This window comes from Puma concolor, chromosome B3 (assembly GCF_028749965.1).
Source record: "Puma concolor isolate L17-30 chromosome B3, mPumCon1.1.hap2, whole genome shotgun sequence".
NCBI lineage: Eukaryota > Metazoa > Chordata > Mammalia > Carnivora > Felidae > Puma > Puma concolor.
The window spans coordinates 33,808,919-33,829,805 of NC_141672.1; the positions used below are offsets into that span (position 1 = coordinate 33,808,919).

The window sequence follows — 20,887 nt, forward strand, 5'->3', positions numbered from 1 at the left end:
CTCATCTGCTGTCTGTGCGTCTGTCTTGCATTCTCCCTGTCCGCCACGGCTGTTTGGGTTTATTCTGTGCTGCTGCTCCCTTTCTACTCTCAACCTCTTCTCCTTCTCTGTGCAGATGTGTAGGCACGCTAAGGATGGGAAGGCCATGTGACCTAATGTTTCATGTCACTGCCACGCCTTCTTGGGTGCGCAGAAGGTGAGCTCTCCCTCGGCCTCGCCCGCTCTCCCTGCCGCCCTCCGCCCACCTCTTCCTTCCTCCCTGGATGCTCCGGCAGCAGTCCGTGGGGCTGCAGCCCCTCCTCCTCTTGTAGGAGGGCAGGGTGCTCTCTGAACCTTGGCCGGTTGAAGACGCCAGAGAGCCCCAGCCTCTGGATGGCCCCTTGTGTCTCTGACCATGCACACTGGGCTTAGTGGAGGTCACAGATGGGAAAGAAGCTCGTGGTCTCAGCTCCTTCCCTGGACCCTGAGTCAAGAGCCCTTATCCCAAGCGATATGGCTCTGGGCTATGCTTCCTAACTATTCCCTTAAACATTCAGGACCCCTTCATTTTCTCTCCTTCCCGCTCAGTCACAACCATCCTTTCAAATTACCCAGCAGACAGGGCAGGGAGAAGCCTTCCTGCCTTCTCCCTGGTGTCCAGGCCAGAGGCTCAGAGCCCTTCCCAACCAGGCCTGCCGTGGACGTGGTTCAGGTTGCGCACTCCACAAGCCTGCCATGTGTGCACCATAGACCGTGGAGATTTGGATATTTGTTACCGAAGGAATCCTGCAGATGGCAGTAACAATATTCTCTAACAGATCAGTATGACAGTTTTCCAATAGGAATGCCTTGGGAAGAGGTGCCTTTAAAAAGTTACACAGAGGCACGTGGGCTTGTAGCAACCCTGTCCCCTGGCTGGACGGGCACCAGAACCCTCCTCGCCTTCCTTGCAGGCCTCACTGGCACTGAGACGGGAGAGCTGCCCCTCGTGGAGGCTTCCGTGACTCACAGGTGTCCTAGCCCTCCCAGGATCCCCAGCCCCCTCCAACCTCCTCTCTGGCCTGCCTCTTGCTTCCTCCTGTTTCCCTCTGTCCCACCTCTGCTGCTGCTCTCTCGTCAACTTCTTTTGGCCCCTCTGAGCCCCCACCTGTCAGCCAGGTTGTGAGCAGCATCTGTCCCCTTCCTTGGTGGGCCCCCCCCCCCAGCCCTGATAACCACAGAGGGCCTGCTTGCCCGCCTCTGTAGCTAGACTGCTCTCTGCTCTGGGGTTTTCCAGCTCCTCCTCTCTGTCCCCTGCCCCTCCAGGGGTCCTCTGCTGGGCTTCATGCCTGCCGACACTGGCCTTCCCTGTGTCCTGGCTGATGATAATGCTCGGACGGGAGTGTGTGCGTGCGTGTGCGAGAGTGTGTGCACGTGCGTGTGCATATGTGCGTGTGCATTAGCAGCCTGCTTTTCTCCCTCCCAGATCTCATACCACCTCTCCCCACGCCCCTCTTCCCTCCCTCTCATCCTTGTTGCAACCATTTCACACTCCTTTTGTCCACATTCGAGGACAAGGTCACCAGTGTGGGGCTGGGGGCGGGGGGGGCGGTGGCGTTCACCTCATGTCCTGGGTCGGGGGCCTCTCCTAGAGTTGCCCGTAACCACTTCTAAGGATTCAGGCAACTGCTTAGAGCCAAGGAGACCAGGGGGAGGGGAAGCTTCCTCCTCTCCTTGGAAGAAGGACGATTCATTCCGACTCACACACTCTTCGTGTCTTCACTGTCTCCGTGTCTGATGCCAGTGGAGGGCCATATTCTGAAACCCATGCTCAGTAATACATGCATGCACCATACGATGGTATACACATGCATGCACACGCGTGCACACGTGTACACGCGTGTGCATGCGTGTGCGCGCGCGTGTGGCCGTCCACGCACCCACACAGGGGCGCGTCGTTGGTTTTCCTTGTCAGGTGAGGACCGACTTCTGTTTGACATGTTGGTTTGGGTTCTGACTCTTTCTCAGTTTTCCTTTGCCCTCCTCGTCCCCCGCGTCGATTCAGAATCAACAGAAAGCACCAGATTTTTGTTTATGTAGTTTGTGCCTTAAAGTTCACGGTCTATTGGGAATGTTGGAGAAACAGCCATTTAAAGCACAGGCTAGATCTGCTGCAGGTGTTTCTGGATGCTTTCAGGAGTAGATGGTGACGTTTGCATCTCTTCGTTTGGCCCCTTGCTTGCTTTTGTCACATCGTGAATCTCCTAAGGGAAGGAAACAGCCATTTGTGCCCTTGAAGGATTATGGTCCATCTGGGGAAACCCTGAAACCTGGAAGCCAGCAATGGCTGCGGTCTAGTCAGTGCCTGCTGTGCTGTGGGCCTGAGCAGGGGACGGGCAGGGGGGGAGGGCCACGGGGCTGCACCACACGGAGGCTTTCTTGAACAGGAGGCACCTGGTCTTGGGGGTCTTAAGGGTGGAGTAGGGGTCCTCAAGTGAAAGTGCGGCAAAGATCAGGAAGGCGGTCACAGCTTGTGTGACAGCTTCGAGGTGTCACAGGTCAGCCTGTGAGGGGACAGCGAGTTAGCCCTGGTCCTCTGCCTGGGGTGAGGAGCACAGGGGGAGCCAGAGACGGGGAGCAGGCTTTGCCTGCGGGCCTGGCTGGCAGGGGTACTGGGGCTGGGTGCTGACTTAGGCACAGGGAGAGGCTAGGCTGTGGGAGGAAGGAAATGGGCAATTCTAGATAGATTTGGGAAATTCTCGACTAAAAAGGTCACAGATGACATTTTTGTGGCATTCATGTGAATCTGTGGCTTGTGGGTGGCAGAGCCATTGTGCGTCATTTGGCCACATTTGGGTGTTAGATGTTACCTTAATTAACTACCTTGTACCAGCGAGTTCGATGCTGCGTGTTAGCACAGCAGTGTGGCTCTGGGATAGCAGAGTTTCAGTTGGGATAGCTAAGTTATTAGTACTCCAGGAATAAGAGTCCATAACCTAAAAAAAAAAGCTACTAATATAAAGCCAAACAGATTGTTCTGTGTTAAGCTGTATAATAATATAACTTAAAGTAAGTCATGAAAATATAAACCAAGGGAAGGCAAATGCAGATTTCTAGAAGTCTCCCTTTTGTGTGTGTGTGTTTAGAAGTAATCCTTTTGCCTAGTGTTACAAAATATTTTCTCAGCCCATTTACGATATTTACGCTTACACCCCTTGTGCAAATTCTGCCAACATCAGAAAGGCCTGGGCACTCTGGTTTTGCTTCTTGGGTTCCGGAACAGCCCATCTCCTCTTGCAGGAACTGCCCGAGGTCAGGACTCTCCTACGGTTGTTTTTCTGATGGCGTTTCAATTTCTGTTTCTCTCAGAGAATGAATCTTTCCTCCCCTAGAACAAATCTCTCCTTTGGCAGTCTCTTTAGGAGCTGGTGGTGCTAAGTACCTCTCTCCTAAATCCCTCATGGTGATGGCGTTCATGTGGCCACGGAAGAAACAGTTTCTAGAAAACTAGAAAGTGGGATGCTAGGGTAAGCCTGGGTCCCATGCTCAAGAGTCCCGCTTGCCTTCCACCCCAGGGATTATGTCCTTCAGGCCTTACCACATTGGTCTTTCCTGCGTGGTCTCTGTGACCTCCTGGGCTGGTGGTGGTGGATGACTGAACCCTTCTTTGTAAAGGAACCTTGTAAAGGGTGAGACTGCCAGCCTGGGGGAGGGAGTTAAGCAGTGAGTGAAAGAGATGGGTCAAGGTCTTGAGGTTTCTACTTTTTTTTTTTTCCCCCTAACGTTAAATCTGGGTTCCAGGAGTCTGCTTCCTTCCTAAAGGTAACCGTGGAAGCTGGGCTGTCCCTCGAGGGCAGAGGCAATCCAGATGGAGTTTGCAGACAGCTCTCTTAAGGAAAGCTCTCTTGTTCCATGATGCCCGTGCTTTCTTTCCAAAAACAGATTTCCTGGTTATAATGAGTGGTTTTCTCAGTCTCTGCTGGTGAAGCCACCTAGGAGTGGGGCAGGCTGAGCCGCAAGCTTGGGAAAGAGGTGGGTCTCTGCAAAAAGTCCCCAGGTGGCCCACTTGGGAACGTCCCCCAGACGGCATCCAAAAGGAGCCTCTGTTGATCCTAGAACAGTCCGTCAACAGGCTCTGCGGATGGGCGAGGCTCCTGAGGCTCAATGGATTATCTCCTAAAATCCCATGAACGCAGGCCTCACTCAGTCTGCCAGTTTGACCGACTGACACACAAGTCAAAGCTTATGACCACTGAGCCCAGGATTTCAAGATGCGTCGGGGTAACGAGGCCAAGGAGGGCTTTATCCATGAGACATCACGGTGGCAGCTGCTTCTTGCCTATGATGCGTGGCCACCTCTGATTCTTACCCACTTGGTCAGCATGCTGGGCATAGCTTACTTATGTCAGCACAGAGACCACTGGCCCCTGTGTCCCCTTCCCCGGCCTTCACAGGAAGTGGCCCTGGTCGCTTCAGGCAGATTGCTACCCCCAGCCCTCTTCATGGGGCACATTGGCATGTTTCCCATGACCTTGCTCTTTCCAAGGGCCCCACGTCTTCTGGCACAGTCTCCAGGAAAGAATATCTCTCCTTGTCACCTTTTGGTATTCCCTGTGGTTACTTGTTGGTTCTTAAGAGGAAGGACAATCAATCAAGAGCTCCATGGAAGAAATGGTCGTGGCATCTCCAGGGCAGAGTTAGGTCAGAGGGCAGGGGGGTGAAGGTCTAAGGATGTGACTCCTTGCCTCAGTTTCTTGAGACCCAAGACTCAAAGTGCCCATCTTGGAGGCCCTCTAGCCATTCCCAGTTGCCTGGTGGAGGCCTACCTGCTCTAACACCTTGCCTGGGGCGGGGGGTGTGATCTCCTGACTTTGAGTTTGGAAAGACCTTTATGCTGACCTCATTCTGCACGCCCCCCCTATCCCAGCAGCCACTCCCAATCACGGGATTTGGTGGCTGTGTATCCTATTTGAAAAGTTTTGCAAAGAAAAAACATTTACATTTTAATTACTCCTTCTCAGTTCAAAGCACCCTCATTCTCAGGAAGTTCTTCTTCATGCCTAGCCTCAGTTTATCTTGCAGCAGTCAAAACCCATTTTGCCTTGTTCATCAACCAGTTGTGAGGTCCCATCTTTCTATCCCCTAAACCCTTGTCATCTGTAGGCTCACCCTTCTCTAATAGGCATTATCTGCTCCTACTCCCAGGCTGTCTTTCTATCCCAAGACCCCAAAAAGGCTTTGAGTTCCCCTCCCCTTGGAGTTGGGTTATGATGTACACAAGAAAACAGATGAATTTAAAGGTTACCTGAGCTCCTGGTGGTTTAGGACCACCTGGCCCTTGCTGGTGTTAAGTCCACGGTGCCTTCCATGGCCCAAGAAGGTGGTGTCCCTGGAGTTTCCGGGCCTTTGCATCTGATTTCCTTTCAGTCCTCTTGTTGCCAAAACCTGTGTCCTGTGTCTGTTTGCCCGGCACTCACTGAGCATGAGGCCTCCGCTTTCCCAGAGGTGCCAGTGCCCAGCTTTCTGGACATTCTGTGCATGCTGGCTTGATCCTGAAGTCTTGTCCTTCATGCAGTAGGGGTCCCTGAGTCTTCTCTAATGTTCTTTGGGCTTTGAGCCAGGAGCAGATTCTGTAGGCCCCTTTGTTTCTCAGTCAGCACCTTATTCTGGACTCCCAGGTTTGAATACCTGCATCTCCTAAGATCCTGGCAAATCCAACCTGAGAGCCTGAGCCTTGGGGACCCCAGGGCCTCCACTTGGGATTGTAGGCTTGGCATGAATTTTTCCGCCCTCTTTACCTGAGCTGACCGTTTTGACTGTATCAGTCATCACATTAGTTACTTCCCAACGTGCATGGTTGGCCTCAAACTCTGGTCCTTCTCCAAGGGCCCCGGTTCAGCCACCAAGATCTCTCTTCGGGCTCACTTGACCTGTGGGACCCGGCATGGGCTGGCAGAGGATGAGGAGGAGGATGTGGACTGAAAGCCTCAGGGGCTGACTTCCTGCCGGTAGAGCTGCAGGGCGGGAGCTCCTGCTGCCCAGGGCTGACCATGACACCCAACGCCCTTTCTTGTTGCCAGGCGGAGACAGCAGCCAATCGCATCTGCAAGGTGTTGGCCGTCAACCAGGAGAACGAGCAGCTTATGGAAGACTATGAGAAGCTGGCCAGCGATGTGGGTACCTCTTGAGTTCCCCCAGCTGGCTCCGGCAGGGCTCTGCTACCCCACCCCGGGAGAAGAGGGAGCCCCCAGAGCCTGTACCTCCAGACCCATCCCTGGGGTACAGTCCCAGGCTGGGCGTAGTCCTTGGTCCCGGCACAGCTGACCCAGGGCAGAGGTGGGGCTCATCTCTAGGCTCCAGAAAGCCGAGTCGTAGGCTGTGTTTCTTGCCAACAAACAGTGAGCCCGGGAAACTTTTCACCTCTCTGGGTCTTGGGTTTTTTTCCCCTTGCCGAGTGAGAGCTAAGCCAAGGGATCTCAAGGGCCTTTCTAGCCTGGTATACTGTTGTTCTGTGAGTCACTTGGCCTAGAAAAACAGTATGCCTGGTTCTGAGAGGATGTGATCTGGAGATGGGATCAGTGCTGCCTCAGGCTCGCTAAGCAGCTGGGCCCACCCAGGGGACAGGAGGAGACAGGGCTGGGTTTGCTGTTCTGCCGTTGACTATATTTGGGGTAGGGCTCCACTTGCTTAAAAGAATTCAGCCTTCTGAACAGCTCAGCCCAGCCTCTTGATGGATCTGCCATCCCAGCATAGTAAGAACGCAGGTGCCAGGTGTAAGCCCAGCTCTGCCATTCCAGCTTGGTCACCTTGGCAAGTCACATAACCTCACGGCGCCTCGGTTTACCTCTCTGTAACCTGGGGCAGGAGTCACAGCACAGAACCCCATGGGATCCCAATCCTCATTCCGATGAGTCCGTCTGGGGGACACGCTGGCACCTTGCAGGTGCTCGTTCTGTTTCCTGTCACCCATTCCACTCCTCCTCCACTTTCTCCACTGTCATCACCTCATCCAGGCTGTTCCCTGCCTGTGCCCCAGAAGCCAGCCTCTTCCTTTTTGAGTCAGAGGCCCACATTCCAGAATTCTAGATCCCGGGTGACAAGGGCCTCAGGAAGCGGCTGTTATGGTTGTTACCTCCCCGGGACAGAGGACACCGAGGCCCAGCCAGCTGGTGGGGCTGGACCCAGAGCTCGGGTCTCCTGGTCTGGCTGACTTCCTACCATGTCCATGGTTCTTCCTTGGGCAGAGCTTGAGTTAACTCCTTCCCCTGGCAGAGAAGAGGCTGGTGGCCAGGCTGCATGAAGCCTGTGACTCTCCTGGAGCCTGGCCTCTACTGCCGGGGAGTGGTAGCTGGGACAGGACATACTGTCAGGAGAGACATCCCCCGGCTCCCCCTGTCAGGGAAGGGGCCCAAAGGCCGTAGGAGGGAAGGGAGGCAGCCCCGGGCCCCCCTCCCAGCATCCTCACGCCCTCCGCGTGCCCCTCCCCCCAGCTGCTGGAGTGGATCCGCCGCACCATCCCATGGCTGGAGAACCGGGTGCCGGAGAACACCATGCACGCCATGCAGCAGAAGCTGGAGGACTTCCGGGACTACCGGCGTCTGCACAAGCCACCCAAGGTGCAGGAGAAGTGCCAGCTGGAGATCAACTTCAACACACTGCAGACCAAGCTGCGCCTCAGCAACCGGCCCGCCTTCATGCCCTCCGAGGGCAGGATGGTCTCGGTGAGCGCCGGGAAGCTGGAGCTGCTCCCGGCCGAATGCGGCACTGTGGGCGGGACAGGGCAGGACAGGGCAGGACAGGCTTCCTTCCACCTGCATACGCTGTTCCAGAAATCGTTTCTCCCTTCCAGATTGCCACCCAGACTCAAGCCCCCTGTCTCCTGACCATCCCAGGTCAGACCTGTCCTGCCAGACCCCTGAATATCCACCTGGGCCTCCCAGCACCCCCTCCCCCCACCTTAGAAAAGCATCTCTGCAAACTAAGTGCTTCTTGACATATTGAACCAAAGAGGGCATAATTCAGTAGCAATTAGGGTGATTTTTACTTTTTTAAACATTTTATTACTTTATTTATTTGAGAGAGAGAGAGAGGGGATGTGAGCATGAGCAGGGGAGGGGCAGAGAGAGAGACAAGGGGAGAAAGAATCATAAGCAGGCTCCACTCTTAAGTGCCAAGCTGACCCGGGGCTTGAGCCCACGACCTTGGGATCATGACCTGAGCCCAAACCAAGAGTCAGATTCTCAACCAACTGAGCCACCCAGGTGCCCCTCTGTAAAATCTTTTTTAAGCACTTAAAAAAAAATGTGTTACCTTAAACAAGTAATGAGTTGGTGGTTTTTTTTTTTTTTTTTTTGGTAGGATATTTCAAAGATACAAATCTGCTAAATACAGAAAATAGAAATTACTCATAATCGTAACTATCCAATATCAACTTAAAAATGTTTTTTGAAATAAAGTGTTTTTTGGAAAAGATTCTTTTAGTCTATGTAAATAGGATTTTTTTTTAAATGTATTTATTTTGAGAGATAAAGAGTACAAGTGGAGGGAGGGGCAGAGAAAGAGAGGAGGGAGAATCCCAAGCAGGCTCTGGGTCATCAGCACGGAGCGGATGTGGGGCTTAATCTCACAAATCCCTTGAGATCATGACCTGAGCCGAAGTCAGAAGACACTTGGGGCGCCTGGGTGGCTCAGTCAGTTAACTGTCCAGTTCTTGATTTCGGCTCAGGTCATGATCTCATGGTTTGCGAGCCCTGCATCTGGCTCCACACTGACAGTGTGGAGTCTGCTTGGGATTCTCTCTCTCTCCCTCTCCCTCTGTCCTTCTTGCACTGTCTCTGTCTCAAAAAGAAATAAAATAAACTTGGAAAAAAAAAAGGAGTTGGACACTTAACGAAGTGAGCCACCCAGGCGCCCTACGTAAATATGATTTTTAAGGGAATTCTAAAGCATGTTTTACTTAATAAGCTGCTTAAAAAAAAAAAAAAAAAAAAAACTAAGGGGTGCCTGGGTGGCTCAGTAGCTTAAGCATCCAACTTTAGCTCAGGTCATGATCTCACTGTTCACGAGTTCAAGCCCCATGTCGGGCTCTGTGCTGACAGCTCAGAGCCTGGAGCCTGCTTCAGATTGTGTGTGTGTGTCTCTTTCTCTGCCCCTCCCCACTTGTGTTCTCTCTCTCTCTCCCTCTCTCTCACAAAAGTAAATAAAACATTAAAAAATATTTTAAAAACCCAACTAAAATGATATTGTGAATGGCTTTCCAAGTTGTTAAATTATCTTCATTTATGTTACTTATGTTATTTCCCCTTCCTTCTTGCCCTCTCTCAGACTCAGGGAGAAATGTTATGAGACAGACAAACATGCAAAAGAAAATTTAAAAACCCACCAAGATAGAGCTTTTGGCCTTCAAAATGAGAAATCATGAGAAGGCATGGACATAAAAGGGAAGGTCAGGGAACGGCCAAGCCAGCAAACAGCATTGGAAGCCGGCAGGATCCCAGGGAATCTGGAGGAAAGAAATAGGCCCTTTCCATTGTGTATGCACTTTGGAAAAGTGCAGTCTTTTTATAGATTCCAGGCTGCATCTGCAGCTTTTAGGTGGCCAGAGCCTCAGCTGACCAGAGGGTGTTCTGTGCGAGTTAGAAGTGCCCCCTCTGGGTAGATGCGGCCTGTCCCCTGGGCCCCAGGTGGCGGGCAGGCTGGCTTCAGCCCACATGTGCCCAGCGGGCACGCTTGTACTAATTGTAGAGACGACCCGGTGGGTGGCTCCCTGCCTGAAGGGCTGTGGGTTGTACTCAGCAGCCGTCACTGTCCTCAGGTGCATGGCCAGCTCGCCCAGGCCAGGGTCCCTGCAGGCTCCAGGCTACTGCCCAGAGCCCATGAACAGATCCAGAAATGTGGGGAGGCCGTGAGGTTCCCATGCCTGCTTGCTTCATTCAGTTATTGTTCTTTTCCACTGGCTGGCCCTCCAGCCTCTTTGATTGGCCAGAATCCTGGGTCACAGAGGGCCTTGGGCTCTTCACAGGGCTGCACACCCACAGCCCAATAGCTGGGTGGCCCACGTGGACTTGGGCCTCACTCCCTGCCCGGGAGGCCTGGTATCCAAAAGCCCAGGTTAACACCAGTAGAGGGCTGGGTGGGTACAACTGAGATGGGAAAGGGGCTTCTTCCAGAAGGCTTGGGGCAGCTCTGCGGGTCTTGGGGGCCAGGTGGGGCTGACCCCATGCCTCTCATCCCTACAGGACATCAACAATGCCTGGGGCTGCCTAGAGCAGGCAGAGAAGGGCTATGAGGAGTGGCTGCTGAACGAGATCCGGAGGCTGGAGCGGCTCGACCACCTGGCAGAGAAATTCCGGCAGAAAGCCTCCATCCACGAGGCCTGGACGGACGGTAAGGCCAGCCTGACCTCCTGCCTCCTGGAGGGTTCTGACCCTCGTGCTCCGCTGACTGAACTGCCAGGCCACGACTCCTTTCTCTCCTGCTCTTTGGTTTGTTCTGCCTTGTGTCTCACTGGTTGCTCGATGTTAGACAAGTTCATCAGCCCTTTGGTTGCCTCAGTTTCCTCGTCTGCAAAGTGGGGATAATCAGAGTATCAACTTCATAGGTTTATGAGAATTTGATGGATTACTACATCTGAAGCATCGAGAAGAGTTCCTGGCATGGTACGATGCTGTGTATGTGTAATTTGTTGATGGTTCTTGTCACCGTGATGATTTCTTCTTCCCTGAGTCCGTTAGGTTGGGGTTCGAATCCCGACTCTACCACCTAGAAGCAGAGTACATTTGGACCAGCAACTTCTGTAACATGCAGATGATCGTGTGTCCTCTCCTGTGTTAGCTTCCTAGGGCCACCAGAACAAATGACCACACACTGGCTGGCTTAACAGAAACGTGTTCTCTCACAGGTCAGGAGGGGTTCTAAGGGAAAGCGTCGGCAGAATTGATGCCTTCTGGAGGCTCTGAGCCGGAGGCCATCTGTGCTGCTTCCTGGCGTCTGGGGTTGCTGGCCATCCTTGGTGTCACTGACTTAGTTCAGTCCCTGTCTCCGTCCCCACATGGCTGCTTCTACGTCTCAGTGACAGAATTTCTCTTTCCTTTGCTAATAAAGACACCAGTCATTGGATTTATTCGCCTCCCTAATCTCACATGACCTCATCTTAACTAATTGCATCTACAAAGACCCTGTTTTCTTTTTCCTTTTTTTTTTTTTCTAATGCTTATTTATTTATTTTTGAGGGGGGTGGGAAGGGACAGAGAGAGGAAGAGAGAGAATCCCAGGCAGGCTCTACACTCTCAGCACAGAGCCCGATGTGGGGCTCAAACTCACAAACATTGAGGTCATGACCTGAGCCGAAATCCAGAGTCAGACGCTTAACCCGACTGAGCCACCCAGGTGCCCTGAGACTTTATTTTCAAATAAGCCCAGATTCTGAGGTTCTGGGTTGACGTGAGTTTTGGGGGACACTGTTCAACTCAGCATACCACCTCGTAGGATCGTTGTAGGCATAAGTATCACAAGTACCTTTTATGCTTAGATTAGTGCATGGCACGTAGAATGTACTCAGTAAATGGCAGCCCTGGATATTCTTCCTCCACTGCCTTCTGGCCCCCAATTATAGTGACCTAGAGCCTTTTCCCTGTTAGCACAAGTGTGTTTCCATTACTCCAACTCAGAGGCATTTGGGGCCATGTCTGGTGTTTGCTTGTTGACGGCCGAAGTTAACTCCAAAGAGAGAGAATCACACGTGGAATCGTCTTTTCCTCAGAACCTGGGCCAGGGCTGGAGAAGAATCCACGCCACCCACCTCCTAGGGTTCTGCAGCCACTTCGGCTGGAGCCCCTGCGGCAGATCCTATTGGCTGCTGGGGCACAATGTCCCCAGACTCCCCCATTGGGCTCCATTGGGCTCCTCCGATCTCAGGCTGGAGACGATTAGGGACAGCCGTACGCTGTGGCCACTCAGGGGCCGCCCGGCTTGGTAGGAGACGGGAGTGTGCTTGACTCAGCCTGAGGAGGTTGGGTTTCGCTCCGTGTTGTAAGAACGCTAGGATGTGAGGTCGCTGCCCCCGCCCCCGCCCCCGCACACATGCACGAAGTTTTTTATGTAGGTACAGATGGTGCAGAATACTGGAGACTGTACCAGTTCACCCATGCGCTTCTATCGTGTCCTCTCCAGGGCCAAGGAACCGCTCACAGAAAGGTACAGAGCAGGGACCCCATCAGCTGGCCAGCCGCCAGCAAGGACATGAGAAGTGCCAGCACGCTGGCGGCAGACGCGGGCGCAGCCCCTGGGCAAAGCAGTCCGGTGACACACATCCCCACCTAACGGTGTTCTTGCCTGCTGACCTAGGAATTCTTGAGACTGTCTAAAGAATTAACCCTAAATGTGGGGAAATCACACGTCTGCGGATGGTTGCCATGAGACCCTCTATAATAGCACAAGCCGAGGGCCCTGAATGCCACACGGTAGGGCGGCAGGTGGTTACACCACTGGTGGTTCGGCCACGTGATGGAACGCTGGCCACCGGAGGGGGCACGTGGCAAAGCTGGCGCCAAGGCAGAGACTCTGATGGTGTACTGCTGAATGTTTGAAAAGCAGGAAACAGAATTTACATATACCCTATGGTCTTACCACAGCCTCCGTATAAGGAAAGACTGAAAAGGGGTAGATAGGTAGGCTCATCTGTAATTTTTTCCCCTAAACTTGTCATATTATTATTTGGACTTAAAGAAAAAGAAAGCGGAGGGGTGCCTGGCTAGCTCAGTCAGGGGAGCGTGCGACTCTTGATCTCACAATCTTGAATTCGAGCCCCACATTGGGTGCAGAGATGACTTAAAAATAAAATCTTAAAAAAAAAAAACAAAAAAAACAAAGGAAAGAGAAGTAGAGGGAAGGGAAGGAGGGCCACATGAGGCACAGTCTCCGGCCTCACGGCCCAGCTTTCGTTTGCTGAGCAGGGCAGAACATCCCTGGTGGACACAGACGTGGAAGGTGGGCGTGTGGGCAAGGCCAGGGCAGCCCCAGTCTGGTACTGGGTGTTTCACGAGACAGCTGGTGGACGTCATGTAGTGACAGCCCCAAGAGGTTCATTTCTCATCCCATTTCCTCCTGGAAAAGAGGGATCCAAGAAATGCAAGCCCTGCCCCACTCCTAAAGAGAGGGCAGTATCCCTGACAGGGAATATTCTGGCCAGTGGTGGATTATTTGCAGAGGGCACTAGACATGCTGAGAAACTGAGACTAATTCAGGGGAGGAGTCCCTGCAGGGCTGCTGGGGGCTAGCAACAATAGCTGGAGAAACTCTAAAGATGGGGTGCCCCTGAGGTGCCTGGCTCGTTTTTTCCTGGTTATACCATAGGGCATAGCCCTGCGCAGCCTTTGTACGTAACTGCTCCTCATGGCCATGGAACATGTACCATGTTCCATGGAAGGTAGTAACTTCCCTTACCTGGCCCCGTAGGGGATGTTCAGTTGCACATCTGCTTTCTCGAACTGCAGATGATCGATAGCTATCTGGTGGACATCTTCTGGGGATGTACTCCCGGAAATGGGGCTCCTGGGGTCCCAAGGGGTGGATGGTTGGGGCCAAGAAGATGGGGGCCCCTGGCTTCCGCTTAGCCTTGTGTCCCTCTCTTTGAACCCAGGCAAAGAGGCTATGCTACGGCAGAAGGATTACGAGACCGCCACTCTCTCGGAGATCAAGGCCCTGCTCAAGAAGCATGAGGCCTTTGAGAGTGACCTCGCCGCCCACCAGGACCGCGTGGAGCAAATTGCCGCCATCGCACAGGAACTCAAGTATGCGAGGCCCAGTGAGGGCTGGGGCTGCTGGGGGAAGTGGGGCGTGGCCGTGAAAAGTGAGGAGGCTGGGTACAGCCGGTGCCCCAGTGGGAAGGGCGTCAATACAGAGGACTCTGAGTATCCCCCAGGTGGAGAAGGAGCCTGTGACCCTTCCCGTGGAGGGCCTCTGGTCCTTCCCTGTAAGTAGTGCAGGACCAGAGGATGACCATGTGTACTCTAAGCTCTCGCTGGGCCTCAGTGACTCCCTGCCATTGGACATTGGGGTCAAGACTGTATCGCCTCCAGCTCAGGTGCAGGGGGGGCCTTAGAACGGGCCTTCATTCATCTCCCAGTGGTCCTCTGAAAGCCACGGAGTTGGGGGGGGAGGACACATGGAAGGTCTTGGTAAAGGGAGCGCACCCCAGCCCCAGGGAGAAGAGAGCAGGCCGTGGAGGTAACCTGGGTCACCTGACTCTTCCTGTCTCTTCCCTTCCAGTGAGCTGGACTATTACGACTCACCCAGTGTCAACGCCCGGTGCCAAAAGATCTGTGACCAGTGGGACAATCTGGGAGCCCTAACCCAGAAGCGGAGGGAAGCTTTGGAGGTGAGGGCCCCTGAGGGAGATGGCAGCTCTGTGTGCCTCTTTGCTTTGGGCCAGAAGGTTCCACTGCATTGCCTGGACCTGCCGTGTGGCCTGTTGAAGGTTCACCCTGGCGCTGGATTGGGCTTTGCCTTAATGGAGACGCCTCCTTTGTGGCCCTGACCATACCTCCCCCTCATCGTTCAGTGCACTTCACAGCCCAACCCCAGCCCTTGGAGAATTTTCCTATCTACAAACCAGACCGGGGGCCAGGCCGGGTGATTCCAATGTGGGATGGTCTGTAGACCCCACATTAAGAAGCAGTGTCCCAGAGAAAGTCTATTTTTTCGGTCTGACTTAGTCTGGTGCTTCCAGACTTGGACCCCTTGTGGCTGGCCAGGAGAACCTTGGGGGTTCAGGGGTGGGGGGAGCAGGGAGTGGTGATTCTGGATCTGACTCTGCTGCAACCCTTCTATCCACCCCCTCCCCTCAACTGCCATTCCTAGCGGACAGAGAAACTGCTGGAGACCATTGACCAGCTGTACCTGGAGTATGCCAAGCGGGCTGCACCCTTCAACAACTGGATGGAGGGGGCCATGGAGGATCTGCAGGACACCTTCATCGTGCACACCATCGAGGAGATCCAGGTGCGCTGCGGACCCCTCACCCCTGGAAGCTGCACCCCCACCAGACACCCGTGGAAACCTCACTCTGCAAACTTTACTCCTGCATGACTGCTCTCTAGGGAGAGGATGGGGGAATGGAGATAGCGAGCAAGGAGTTGATAGGTTTGGAAGAATTGCATTTTATTTATTTTGACTAGGTAATTTATGCAGGTCATGTAAAACCAAAAAGGTAAAAAGAATATACGATAAATTCTCCCTCCTACCTTTGTCCCCCAGCCCCGCAGTCTCTGCACATGCAGGCAAATAGATTTATTTATTAACACGTTCTTCCCCATACCCCTTTTTAACACAAAAGGTAGCTTTTGTTGGGTACTGTATTCTGAACCCTTTATCTTTAAATATTTTGGAGCTCATTGCATTGTAATAAACCACTTCCCCATTCTTTTATACAGCTGTGGTGTATTAGGTTTAAAAGATTTTGCAGAGGGAGAGCCTGGGTTGGGGGAGGTCACCTGGGGAGCAGACTTGTCCCCCACCTGACTGCGGGGGGGTGCGCACTCTAGGGTGGTCGCCCCTGACTTTACCAGCCACAGGCATGAAGCGGTTGCTTTAATGGCTCTGCCTTCACCTCCCCGTGGCCAGCCCTGCTCTCCTGGTTCTCAGCCATGAGCATCCTTGGTTGATGCTCCAGGTCTCCCTGCTGGTGTGGGGCCATGCCTTCAGTGGCCTTCCCACCCACCTCTACCCTGGGACCTGTAGGGCTCCCGTAGTTCATCTTGCCCACACGAGGCACCAGTCACTGTGTTTCTCTTGCATCCAGGGACTGACCACAGCCCATGAGCAGTTCAAGGCCACCCTCCCTGATGCCGACAAGGAACGCCTGGCCATCCTGGGTATCCACAACGAGGTGTCCAAGATTGTCCAGACCTACCACGTCAACATGGCGGGCACCAACCCCTACACAACCATCACTCCTCAGGAGATCAATAGCAAGTGGGACCACGTGAGTCCAAGGGCTGGTGGGACATTGTGGCCGAGCCATTGCAAGTTTTATGAGGGCAGGGATTTTACCTTTTTTGTTGTTGATTTTCATTGATTTTATTTATTTATTTATTTCATCATTACATGGCAAGCGTTCATCTGCCAAGTTAATGAATGGCTGAATTTCTGGAACAGGTCAACATGTTCACTCTTGTTCTATTTACTGACTGGCCCCTTCCCTTCATGGCTCCTCCATTCCCTGATCTGAAGAATGGGGCAGGTGGCTGGCTGGTCCATTCCCAAGGTTCTGTGATTGTTCCCACCCCAGGTGCGGCAGTTGGTGCCACGGAGGGACCAGGCCCTGACGGAGGAGCATGCCCGCCAGCAGCACAATGAGAGGCTACGCAAGCAGTTCGCAGCCCAGGCCAATGTCATCGGGCCCTGGATTCAGACCAAGATGGAGGTAAGTCCCATCATGGGAGGCAGGGATAGGGGTTTCCACCCCTTCCCAGCACCATCCCAGCCAGTCAGGCTTGCCCTGTCTCCTCCTTGGCGAGACTCGTGGAGGAATGCATTCCTAAATAGGTTCAAGATTGGTCTGCTGCCCTACAGAGGGTGTGGAGCCTGTCAGGGAAGGCCGGTGGGTTGGTCCCAATGTCTGGTTCGGGAGCGAAGACCTGCACATGGATGCCACTGAAGAGCCACCTGAGAAAGTCCCACGGAGGGATGAGTGCCTGGGGAACTGACTAGCTTACTTCAGCTTATTTGGCTAACCAGGCCTCCCTTCCTCTTGAGCAAAGAGCAGGATCTTTCCAGAGAGAGAACCGAGGCTCAGGCAGGCATAGAACTTTTTATTGAATCGTTGGGCCAGATATTGGGGTTCTGTAGATCAGGGAAGGGGGCACTGCTAGGGTTAGAGCATGGTGTCCCTCCGAGCTCCTTGAGGGCAAAGACCATCTCGAGGTCATGTTTGTGTCTCTCCTGTACCCCAGCCCTATCTGCTTAGCACATTGTGCATAGTAGGTGCTCAGGAAATATTTGCTGGGTCGAATTGAGCGCACAGAAAGGGCTTTTACAAATGTTTGTTTACATGGATGAAGGACAGACAGGAAGGGGGATTAGGCCTGGCCCATGGGGCAGGTGGGATTGAGGCAGGCCAAGGCAGGCATAGCCACTGAGGAGGTAAGTCCGGTGCTCTGAGGCTGTGAAGAATCTGGCTCCCTGGGCACAGAGAGAGTCCCTGAGATGGGTGACAGTTGGGAACAGGCTTGGGCTGGGAGTTTGAATGGCAAGCAGAGGAATGAGCATTTAGGTTAGCAACTGACCTTGCAGCCCCTTTCTGAGGTTGAGAGCTACTTGAGAGACAGGAAGTATTTCATCTGATGATGACAGTGTTTTTCATACCCCTTTATGATGCTATTTCCATGCCAAAGTGCATCCCTGCTGAATGTGTCTTGCTCTCGGCTTGCTAATTACCACTGACGGGTTCCCTGGTGCTGGAGTAGGAACCGAGGAATCATCTGAGGGGCTGACTGATGACCTAGGCACCCCAGTCCTTACCCTAGGGGTGCAGAGCGGGGTAGTCTGACCAGGGCTTCCTTCTGGGTGAGCAGGAGATTGGGCGGATCTCCATTGAGATGCACGGGACCCTGGAGGACCAGCTCAGCCACCTGCGGCAGTATGAGAAGAGCATCGTCAACTACAAGCCCAAGATCGACCAGCTGGAGGGCGACCACCAGCTCATCCAGGAGGCTCTCATCTTCGACAACAAGCACACTAACTACACCATGGAGGTGGGTGGCGCCGGCTTTGCTCCTCCAGGAAGGGAGCCCCGGATCCCATTCTGCTCCCTGCCCCCCTGGGCTGGGGCAGGGGACAGTTATTCATCTTCCAAGGAAGCTAGCTGGTCATACTAGGAGGACAGACTCTTTGGAGTGAGGGGATACACACTGCTTCTCACGCCTAGAGCTCGGGGTCTTCAGTCCTCAGGGCCTTCTGAATTTCCAGGGAGCTTGTTGAGTATGCAGACTTTCAGGCTCCATCTCCAGAATTTGATTCACGAGGTCTGGGGTGGGGTTGAGGAATCAAAATTTTTAACAAGCACCCTGGTGATTCAGATGCGGGTGGTCTCCAAACACTGGCTTAGGCACCTGCTTTCCAGGCGATGAATTGTTCGGGCCATGAAGGCACATACGTGAGGTCACAGAGCAGGATATACGGGGAATTACCCAGGCTTTGTTCTTTAATCCTTCCCTCTACCAAACCTGCCCTCCTTTCTGACCTGACCCCTGTCAGTTCTGGTCTCTGCTGTCCCAGGCAGAGGCCACCGCCCTGCCTGAACTTCCCTGCTCATCATCTGGGTTCTCTGTCCTAGAGAGTGTGTTGTCCTTGTCCTGGTGATGCTGTAAATCTGGACAGAAGGCTGGATTTGATTGCTTGGGCCATTTTGACAGTTGGGGGAAGGGAGTAGCCACGAGCGGCCTGGGTCCGGGCCTGGGCGGTGGGGGGGGGGGGGGGGGGGGGCCCTTTGATGACAGGCCCCTCATGCACCCCTAGCACATCCGTGTGGGCTGGGAGCAGCTCCTCACCACCATCGCCAGGACCATCAATGAGGTGGAGAATCAGATCCTGACCCGAGATGCCAAAGGCATCAGCCAGGAGCAGATGAACGAGTTCCGAGCTTCCTTCAACCACTTTGACCGGGTGAGAGCCCCTGCACTTAGAGCAGCCCCCAACCCTTGCCCCAGGGCCCTGGAGGGCACTGCCCAGGGGATGGGCGGCCATGCCGGGCCAGTTCCTGGGCAGGAAGTGCTGTCAACCTGTCCTGGTGTCCTGTGAATTTCCCTGCTTTTCTGAAGCAAGAGTTGATGTAGTGGGTAGAGACAGGCTGTTTGGCCCATGACGCTTGCTCTTCTGCCATGAGGGGTCAGCCCTTGGGAGCAAGGCTACCATGGCCTTAAGGGCAGGCCTGATGTCCCCTGGCTGTGGGGACTATCACTTGCCTCTGCCTCAGGACAGAGGAGCAGAGGCTTCCTCCCCACCGCACCCCCCATCCCCACCCCACAGCCTTCAGGAGACGCTATGGGAGTGTCAGTGATGTTAGGTCATGGGTTCTCATCCTAGCTCAGGGACAGGCTGGGTTCTGTGTGGGCTGCCCCTCCCAGTGCCCTGGGGCTCCGGGGCGGCCAGAGGGGTGGAAGCATGGGGCCAGGTGCTGCCCACCACCTCTGCCTGCTTCACTGTCCTCCAGCCTCCTGGGTGAGGTGGGTGAGGCCCTCTTAGAAAGCCGGGTCTGGGCATTGGGGCTGGGGTGGGCTGGGCACCCCCACGGCTCACCGTGCTCCCCTCTGGCCTGCTTCCCGGAGCAGGGCTGTGTGCGCCAGGGAGAGGGCACCCTCTGGACCTGGTCCGTGTGTCTAACCGTGTGCACTTTTATTTCCCCTCCTCCCCTGCCCCTTCCACCCTCCACCCTCTCCGTCCGCATGCCTTTGTCCCTGTGTCTCCCCACACACACCACCCTCCACCCGGGGCATGGCCCACCCCCCTCCCCTCACGGCCTCCACCTCCCTGGCACCGCATGGCTCGCTGCCTGGCGCACGGCGGCCCCAGGATCACTCCGGCACGCTGGGTCCCGAGGAGTTCAAAGCCTGCCTCATCAGCTTGGGTTATGATATTGGCAACGACCCCCAGGTACTCGCCTCCTGCATGGAGCACGCTCAGGGGTGGCATCCGGGGCGAGAAATAACGCGTTTCTCCTTTTTCTTTTCTCTCTCTGTCTGGATCTCCCTGTCTTCCCTTTCCTGTGGGCCTCGGGGCTCGTCTTCTCCTGCTGTCCCTGCCTGGCCTGCGTCGGGCTCCTACCTCTGACCTCTGCCCTTGGTCGTCTTTCGTGGGAACCTGCTCGGGGCCCACCTTCCTCTCTCCTCGTTGCCCTCCATCCTGTGGACCAACTTTTGTACCTCCCTATTCTTTCTCCTCCCTGTGGATGTGTCTCTTCCTGTGTTCCTTTTCCCCTCCAAACCTCCCAACCGTATACCTTGACCTTCCCTCTGGCCATCTGTTCCCTGTCTTCCTGGCCCCGGGCCGGCTCTTCCTCCTCCTGCCTCTGACCCTCGCTACTGCCCCACAGAAGAAGACAGGCATGATGGACACAGATGATTTCCGCGCCTGCCTTATCTCCATGGGTTACAACATGGTAATGTAAACCCCACCCTCTGTTCTGGCGAGGGCCAGCCAGTTGGCCAGAGAAGCCAAGTCCTGGCCAGGGCAGGCTGGAGGCCCCAGGCTAGGGGCTGCTCTCCCCAGAGGGCCCTCAAGATTCTGGTCGGTGGGGAAGATGGCGCCCTGAAGTCTGGGCCCGGCCTCGTGGCCTGTGCGTGTCCCCGAGGCCTGGCCTTCTCCCCTCCGTCTCGGTGCTGGCGTTGTCTTTTGGTACTTACTGTGGAGATGGGCTTTTTCACTCCCATGGCAGATGGCGGGGCTGACCCCAAGGCCAGCAGGAAGGACTGGTAGTTTGGCCTTTCTGGCCCCGAGTTGGCTCTACTTCGTCTTTTCGTGAAGCAAGAGATTTCTGTCTCTGCCCTGGTGGGGGCTCCAGCCACGCCTGCCGCCCCTTGACCTGCACAACTTTCTCAGTGGTCTGCTCCCACGCAGGCCTTCTGAGCAGAGCAGGGGCCTACCTGGGCGGCCGGGCAGCTCCTGAGCCATGGTGCAGAGCGCAGAGCTTGTGGGCTGCCCAGGGCAGAGCAAGGGCGCAGGCTGTCTATGTGGGGAGCCCAGGAGTAAATCCCAGCTCCAGCTTGGGGACCAGGGGAACCCTGCAGGCCTGTCGTCAGGGTTAAATGAAGGAACTTCCCTGAATGCTGGGCACACAAAGTCTGACACACAAAGTACGGGGTGGTGGGGAGAGCACAGGCTGTGGAGGCAGACCATCCAAGTTCAAGTCCCAACTCTACTACTTACTGGTTGT

General features: G+C 54.5%; 1 protein-coding gene across 4 annotated transcripts in view; it reads left to right on the forward strand.

Annotated features, from left to right (window-relative positions):
* Positions 1–20,887, forward strand: part of ACTN1 (actinin alpha 1) — a 100,681-nt gene that overhangs the window by 72,930 nt on the left and 6,864 nt on the right. For 2 of the 4 annotated variants that reach the window (XM_086709434.1, XM_086709437.1), the window contains exons 9-20: positions 6,039–6,131; positions 7,449–7,679; positions 10,197–10,344; positions 13,598–13,748; positions 14,227–14,335; positions 14,818–14,958; positions 15,758–15,940; positions 16,247–16,381; positions 17,532–17,711; positions 18,475–18,621; positions 19,528–19,608; positions 20,048–20,113. In XM_086709434.1, coding sequence (XP_086565560.1) covers positions 6,039–6,131; positions 7,449–7,679; positions 10,197–10,344; positions 13,598–13,748; positions 14,227–14,335; positions 14,818–14,958; positions 15,758–15,940; positions 16,247–16,381; positions 17,532–17,711; positions 18,475–18,621; positions 19,528–19,608; positions 20,048–20,113 — 1,665 coding nt within the window. The remainder of the gene's footprint in view (positions 1–6,038; positions 6,132–7,448; positions 7,680–10,196; positions 10,345–13,597; positions 13,749–14,226; positions 14,336–14,817; positions 14,959–15,757; positions 15,941–16,246; positions 16,382–17,531; positions 17,712–18,474; positions 18,622–19,527; positions 19,609–20,047; positions 20,114–20,887) is intronic. The other 2 variants (XM_086709436.1, XM_086709435.1) reach the window with 2 other exon arrangements.